The 7,400-nt window shown below is 36.5% G+C and overlaps 1 protein-coding gene across 2 annotated transcripts; it reads left to right on the top strand.

Annotated features, from left to right (window-relative positions):
- Positions 1 to 432: 432 nt before the first annotated feature.
- Positions 433 to 7,005, top strand: LOC114822919 (E3 ubiquitin-protein ligase XBAT32-like). Of its 2 annotated transcripts, none has more exons than XM_029098079.2 (10): positions 433 to 1,610; positions 1,700 to 1,759; positions 1,885 to 1,956; positions 2,032 to 2,207; positions 2,296 to 2,456; positions 2,798 to 2,856; positions 2,955 to 3,001; positions 3,726 to 3,866; positions 4,616 to 4,707; positions 6,277 to 7,005. In XM_029098079.2, exons 1-10 carry the CDS (start codon positions 1,416 to 1,418, stop codon positions 6,771 to 6,773), a joined length of 1,500 nt encoding a protein of 499 aa, XP_028953912.1. In that variant the 5' UTR covers positions 433 to 1,415; the 3' UTR covers positions 6,774 to 7,005. The 2 variants fall into 2 exon arrangements, with proteins under 2 accessions (XP_028953912.1, XP_028953913.1); XM_029098080.2 differs by having other exon boundaries at positions 560 to 1,610; positions 3,729 to 3,866.
- The last annotated feature ends 395 nt before the right edge of the window (positions 7,006 to 7,400 follow it).

The raw sequence follows: 7,400 nt of genomic DNA, 5'->3' as shown, positions 1-7,400 counted from the left end.
TAGGAGATTGAACTTAAACAGATAACAATTCACATATTAAACTACGAAAAAAAATTCTCATGCATTCAATTTGCTTACACACAAAAAAAATCTGGTTTTTGAAGGTCTATTTTTTTTCCTTCTCATTTTAAGTTCATTTTAGTTATGTGAAATGAAGTTTCTAATATATCCCTAAATTTAACACACACAAAAAAAGGACGACATTAGTTAAAAGGATAAATGGTACAACACATTAAGTTTGAGAGCTAAAAAAACTAATATGAAAGTTATGGACCAAAATTAAACTAGAAGTATAGTCAGGAAACCATTGCTACAATTAAACCTTATTTTTGTATTTCTCGGATACCATGCTCTATTCTTCAACAACAAAAAAGCATTGAATAATAATAATAATAATAATAATAATAATAAAAGCTAATATGTTTGTGGTAGTGGTGAAAGAATAGGTGAATCAAAATACCGTGAGATGATTAGCCGAGAGTCAGGTGACCTGCGTGGACAAGAGAATAATTTGTCCCAGGTTGAAGTAAAAGGCAGAAGGAGGGAGGGACAAGAGAGAGAAAGGACGAAACCAACTACCAAGTTGACTGGCTAATAATATCCAATCATGTTCATGGAGAGTTGGAGACACGCCTTTCTTGCAGGCTATTGTTGGTTGAGGCTTCAGGAGGGAGCTCCTAATAAATCACCCACTTCTATCCTTTTTTATATCTTTTTCTTTTTTAATTCCATCTTCATTTTTCTATTTATTTTTTTTTTAAATACTTCCCATTTGAACATAATCTTCATTTCATTCATTACATCAATCCTTGATCAGCTTCCTTTAAAACCCAGAAGGAGATTTTCCATCTGGGTTTTGAAGATTTTGATTATCTGGAAGGGGAAAAAAATTTGATTTGAGGGGAAATTGAAAATTTTTGTTTCTTTTGAAGGGAAGATTGAATGGGTTTGAGAGGCATTGATTCTGTGGAGGAGACAATGGGTGGGACGAAATAGGATTTTGTTCGTTAAGGTTTTAACGTTCCTGTCTGTCTTTTGTTGGTTTTCTCGGAGTTGTCGAAATGTTTGACTAATCTGCAGACAATAACGTCCTAATCATGTATTTTTGCATTTGTTCTTCGATTAGTCACTCACTAGGAACCAAATAGGGGGATTCTGACCGTTACAACCAATTTGCCTTTTGAGAAACTGTTGTTGGGAGGGTGGTTGTGTCCCGTTTGGTGCAGGGGACGACCTTCTACTTCTATGTATAGACAAGATAGCTTCTTTTTCCATGTTCTGTCGATATTTTATGTGTTGTTTATTTGGATGGATTAAGGATCTAATGTCCTACGTTGGAGGAAAATAAGGATTGACTATGTACTACTAGTCATTGTATATCCCCCAGTTGTTGGGTTTGCGATATTTTGAGGGACATGAAATTTCTAAGCGTTATGGGAAATTCATTTGGATGTTCAGCATCCGGGGAGCGGTTAGTTTCAGCAGCAAGAGATGGCGATGTTCAGGAAGCCAAGGCCTTGCTAGAATGTAACCCTCGCCTGGCAAGGTACTCCACTTTTGGTGTACGCAATTCCCCTCTCCATTATTCTGCAGCTCAGGGCCACCATGAGGTATAAATCTAATAAGATTTTGATCTCGTTGCGGTTTAAATTTTTGCTTATCTGATAGGATTGTGATTGTATTTTTTCAATGTGTTTAGATAGTCTCTCTATTGCTTGAGTCTGGAGTTGATATCAATCTCAGGAATTATCGCGGTCAGGTAAAATTATCTCAAATTGTGACATTACAAGTTTAGCATTTGCGGTACTCTGTCAATTGATGGATTTGAAAGTCAATTTACGTCTATCAAAAGGTTGAAATTGCGATCTGTATCTTGGTGAACAGACTGCTTTGATGCAAGCTTGCCAACATGGTCACTGGGAGGTTGTTCAGACTTTGATTCTTTCTAAAGCCACAGTAAGATTCTTCCTTCAGAGACAGTTTTCCAATATTCTTAAGAAATATAACAAATTTTGGAAAACTGGATTTCAGATTCACAGAGCAGATTATCTGAATGGCGGTACTGCACTCCACCTTGCCGCTTTGAATGGTCATTCTCGATGCATCCGACTCCTCCTGGCTGATTACATTCCCAGCACTCCGGATTTTTGGACTACGTTAAGGAATGCTGATAGCAATGAAGAATCAATCACAGAGTTTAATCATGAGTACTTCCACTTCCAAGTTTATTTTGCACCCTCTTTTTTTCTTGCCCTATATACTTTACTGATTCCTGTTCCAATCTGTGTGCACCAGGGTTTTGTTCCAGATAATTAATAGGCCCGCTGATGGAGGAATCACTGCGCTGCATATGGCAGCACTGAACGGTCACATTGAAAGCGTACAACTACTTTTGGATTTAGGGGCTTCTGTTTCTAAGGTGACTGTGCAAGACGGAGCTACAATTGATCTAATAGGTAACTTAATCCATTATTTATCCACTTGCCTTAGGAAATCTACTGAGTTGTATTGTAGTTTTGGAACTGGATCGTGCATATAAAGTATATTCCAAATCTTCAGGTTATTTTAGTTAGTGCATTTCCTTTTCTGCTATTGTTAGAAAGCTATAGCGCAATCATATCTATTCAATTTTGTAATAGTGTGCTTAACTTCCAATTAATGTAATTTCATGTAATGTTGTTGATTATCTTCTTTAAACATTAATGTTTAATTGTTCTTGTCGTGCCAACATGATTTTCCAGGTCCAGTCATTCGAATGTATTTCCTAAACCATATTTTGTAACTGACCACTTTGCAGGTGCTGGAAGCACAGCCCTACATTATGCTGCATGCGGAGGAAATGCACAATGTTGTCAAGTATGTTCTTAAATCAACACAATAATATACGTTAATTTTGTTACAGTTCATACTGACATTCATGTTTTGCTATCACTAAAATATGTGTTGCCGTTCAGATTTTGATTTCCAGGGGATCCAGTCTGAATGCTGAAAATGCCAATGGGTATGTATCCGGTGCCTGTCACATTTGATTTGTTTCAAAGTTTGGCATTTTATCTTGTTAGTACATTGACCTGTGTTACATGGATGCAAGTGTGAGTGTTGGGTTTGAACTTTGGATCGTGCCCAATGACCAAACTCATTTATTTTTCCTTGGTCTGGCATCAAATTCATTTGTCACCGGAAATGCCAGTATGCGCCTTTGAGCGATAAGTTAACTATATATAATTCTGACATTATATGGTTATCTGTTTGAATTACGATAACCACCATTGGAAACCTGTTGGAGTTATTTGCGATCAATTTCACTGTAAGCCTGGGATTAGGTCAGCACCGTTGTTCACTTGTACTTAAGGTGACAAGAGGTGTTATTTAGCCAAAGGGCTATTTGCTCTGTTGCTTTTAAGTGCAATTGCTGCAGTGTTCCCTATAATTTCACACATTTTGTCTCTGAGTGGTGAAGTGCTTTGATAATGTTAACTCTGATTTAAGTACCATTGAACACGTAAATGTAGACTATGAAGTCATTGGTTACAGATGCACAGTTTTAAAAATTCATCCATGGGGCTGCAAAATTTGGGTCTTATTACCATGAAACTTAATTGAAGTGATATAAGTTGTTTCAGCATGCCTTAATTTTTTATTTTATTTTTTCATTTGCCGTGAATTCAACAGAAACCTTTGAAGTTTTCAACTTACCCCTGTTTTGTGGTTTTGTTTGTTTAAAGAAGGACTCCCTTGATGGTGGCTCGGTCATGGCATAGAGACTGGCTTGAGGAAATCCTTACCTCTGAGCAAGAAGGCCAGTCACAGATTATTCCTTCACCATACCTATCTCTTCCCCTTATGAGCATTATGAAGATTGCTAGGTGAGTATATTTTGTTAGATATGTTGACTAAGGTTTTTACTACCCAATTTTTTTTTACATCAGAAGTGGTTCCATTCCAAATTAGTTGTGATTCTGATTTGCTCTATTCAAGAAATCTTCTTGTTTTTTTTTTTTTTTTTTTTTTTTTTTTTTTTTTTTTTGTCGAAAGTCAAGAAATCTTGCAAAGAATGGAAAACTATATCACGTGGATGTGTTCAATCTACCTTATCACCTCTCTTCCTCCCAAAGATTAAATCATAAAAATAAAATACAATAAAACTAGAGGAGATGTTCTTATATGGATTGATGAAGCATGTCACAAGTCAACAAATGGTACTGCATCCCACAATTCAAATCGACAGAAATTTTGTGAACTACAACCTGGTAAACAAAATCAGATATCAATCAAGTTAACTTTTGTGCTGCATGAACCTGTCGTTTTTGCATGTCTGCGTTTTTTCTTAACCACACATGCATAACTTTTCAATTACAAATGCTTGAAATTTAACATCTGCAGTATTTTCAATTTTGGGTTGCAACCGAAATTTCTATAAAAAGAGGCTTTTTCGTGCTCTTACTTTCCTATACCAACCTCCTTTATAAATTCAGTGCTAATACCTGATTATGCAAATGAAAAGCATTGATGTGGTTGAAGCAGAAAATATTTCTATCTTGACATAATAAAATGTGTGGATTTCTTATAAACTTGTCTGCTTATCATTATTCTCTTGTTTTGCTGCCATTACCAGAGAATGTGGATGGAGGAACAATGATTCTTTATCTACGTGCCAAGATCCATGTGTTGTCTGTTTGGAACAACAGTGCACAGTGGCCGCAGAAGGTACATTTCTCTTAAAAGTGCATACTATCACGATTATCTATCTCTGTTAATGTGTACATGACGACTCCACTTGATTTTGTCCGTATACAAAGGGAAAAATTTTGGATTGTAGAAGTTGATGGTTTCTATTATTCACACCTGAACCTTTCCATTTAAAGATTGTTTCCGGGAAGAAAGGGAAATAACAGTGGAGAATGATTCGTGTGGAACCAGCTTCATTTATTTATCCATTGGTGTAGAAATTCAAAAATATCCTCACACTTCAAAAGGATTCTCGGTGATGGTTCGCGGAGGTAAATTAAATAGGTTACTGGTGAGATAGTGTAGAAGTAGCACTTTAGCATCGGTTTTGGCTGAAGAAGATAGATGCATCAAGTGAATGCTCTGCTCGGTCCTCTGTTCCCATATTAGGCACCAAACCTTAATCTAATAAATTTTGAGGATTAGAATTTGAAAAACAACTTATTCTCAAAGGTATTGAGGAATTTTTTTTCGTTTTAACTGAAAAAGTGTTTGTCCTTCAGCACTCTTGTGTTGTATCGTCTTGTTCCCGGATAGCTTCTTTAGGCATGTCTCAGTAATCAATTTAATTTGGGACTAAAACTGCTGTCAGAGGCAGAGTTTTGTTCGTCTCCAGTGACTGGTATGTTCTTTTCCTTTTTTCATTTAGTTTATTTGCGACTGCCCAATAAGGATTTAATGTTTTATAGGATTTAGGCTTTAGAATTGAAGCCCTAAAACCTAATGACAAACCTTTAGCCTCAAACAGAACTCAAATATGACTGCGGTTGGCTCAGTAACAAGAATGCGACTGTCCTGCAGTTACAATTGGGCTTTATAAAATGTATAAGCAATGGCCGGTTCCACAGCTACCAAACCAACTCGGCCTAGGGCAGGATTTTGTGGCCCCAAAGTAATTGTGACCAGTTTCTTGGTACCTAAACTAAAAGAAACATGCTTGCTACTGTTATATGATGTAAAATAAAAATAGCATTGAAGGGTGTTTACTGTGCTTAATTTCAAGTATCGAAGTGGAAGAAATGCTGAATGGTTGAGCCTCTAAGCCTCTAGAGTTCATCTGGAGGCAACTGTGGGGCATTTTATTTAGATGTTTTCAGTTCGGCATTCCATTTACCTACCTGTAGTTTCACATTTCTTTCAACACAGATTGGTTGAAATTTAAGAAGCTGGATCCCTTTTTATTGTTTTAGGAGCACTAGTATGCTTCATGTATAGGGCTTCACCATTAACACGAAGTCTTATTATCCATATAATGAATAGTGAATCAGTACCAATTATTGTTTGTATACTGAATTTTAAAGAGCCTTGAATTCGGTAGACATGTTATTACTGCTAAACATTCCCCGTCTTTTGAAAATTCAGAGTTAGCTGTACAGTAGGTAAGATATGAGCCATTTTCAGAGTGGTGTATATTTGATCCATTGTTAGATATATTGTTTTTCTCTGAGTTCCAAAAAAATTTGCTTCCTATTGGCTTTCTGCATGCTAGATGGTAGAGTCATGCATAAATTTGTTGGTTGCCAAATATTAACAACTCTCGTAGTGCAGGTTGCGATCATGAGTTCTGCACTAGGTGTGCCTTGTACCTTTGTTCCACTAACTGCACTTCAACTGTGTCCAATGGCCCCCCGGGCTCAATCGTATGTCCTCTCTGCCGAAATGGCATAGTTTCATTTGTCAAGCTTCGAGGAGCAAGATCAATGGCCAAGGAGAATGCAAGAACAAGTTTATCACTATCATTTTGCACATGTTCTTCTGAGGGATCAGATTCCTCCTCATTAACAACCCCATTGTACAAGCCTGAGTTTCGTTGCTCCGGAAAATCCCCTCTCGGGTCTTTCAGGTCCCACAGCTGCCAGAAGTTCCCATCAATTAAGATCAACTACAACCTTTGCATGGGAGCTCCAAATATTAATCCTTGTTTGGTTCCAAGCTCTAGTAGTCGAAAGTTGCGGAACCGTTTGGCTAGATGTTCCAGAACAGGCTTTAGGCGATCGGCTTCTCAACCCGATGGCAGAAGGTCGTGGTTCTCTTCATTCAATTAAAATGTAACAACAGCCTGTGGATGTTGAATGTATTTTGGTCCTTTATTTTTCTTGTATTCTCAGTTCTTTCGAACGTAATTTTTCCCCTCATTTTTGTCCATAATGTGACCCCTAAATCATCTTAAATTTGTGGCGATAGATGGAAGCTACGAAACTGTAAATATATATATTTTTTTTTTTCGAAAGAAATGTTCTGATTCGCAAATAAATTGTATTGTGTTGCTCTTTAAAATACTTTGTGATCGATTCACAAAGTTTTGTGCTTATAATTATTATAAATTACTTTGTAAAAATTATTTTTGCAAAAAAAAATCAATTGAAAATAAGGTTGTTTAGTCAATTAACTTCTTGATGATTTCATTGTACACGGCCACTTGTTTTTATATATTTTTATGACTAAACGACCTTATATTTTATTGATTTTTGGCTAAGATGATCCTTAAGCATCTACAATATGAATGATTTTGATCATAAGAAGCCAAGTTAATTCCTTGTGAACATAACATTCTGAACTAATAGTTGTGTGTTAAATTTGTCTATATTTTCTTACCCCCACCCTATCGACAAAAATTAGGAAATGTGAAAGGAAATTGGCAGACTTACACCTGCTTTGGCAGTCTGGCTGGA

This window comes from Malus domestica, chromosome 13, assembly GCF_042453785.1.
Source record: "Malus domestica chromosome 13, GDT2T_hap1".
NCBI classification, from domain to species: Eukaryota; Viridiplantae; Streptophyta; class Magnoliopsida; order Rosales; family Rosaceae; genus Malus; species Malus domestica.
Note: the sequence above shows the minus strand (reverse complement) of the source record. Positions and strands in the feature narration are given on the sequence as shown.

Bases quoted from the DNA above. Each gene is read 5' to 3' on its own strand.
- LOC114822919 (XM_029098079.2), top strand. From the start codon at position 1,416: ATGAAATTTCTAAGCGTTATGGGAAATTCATTTGGATGTTCAGCATCC. The intron at 3,002-3,725 runs GTATGTATCCGG...GTTTGTTTAAAG, and splicing joins AATGCTGAAAATGCCAATGG to AAGGACTCCCTTGATGGTGG. The intron at 4,708-6,276 runs GTACATTTCTCT...CTCGTAGTGCAG, and splicing joins GTGCACAGTGGCCGCAGAAG to GTTGCGATCATGAGTTCTGC.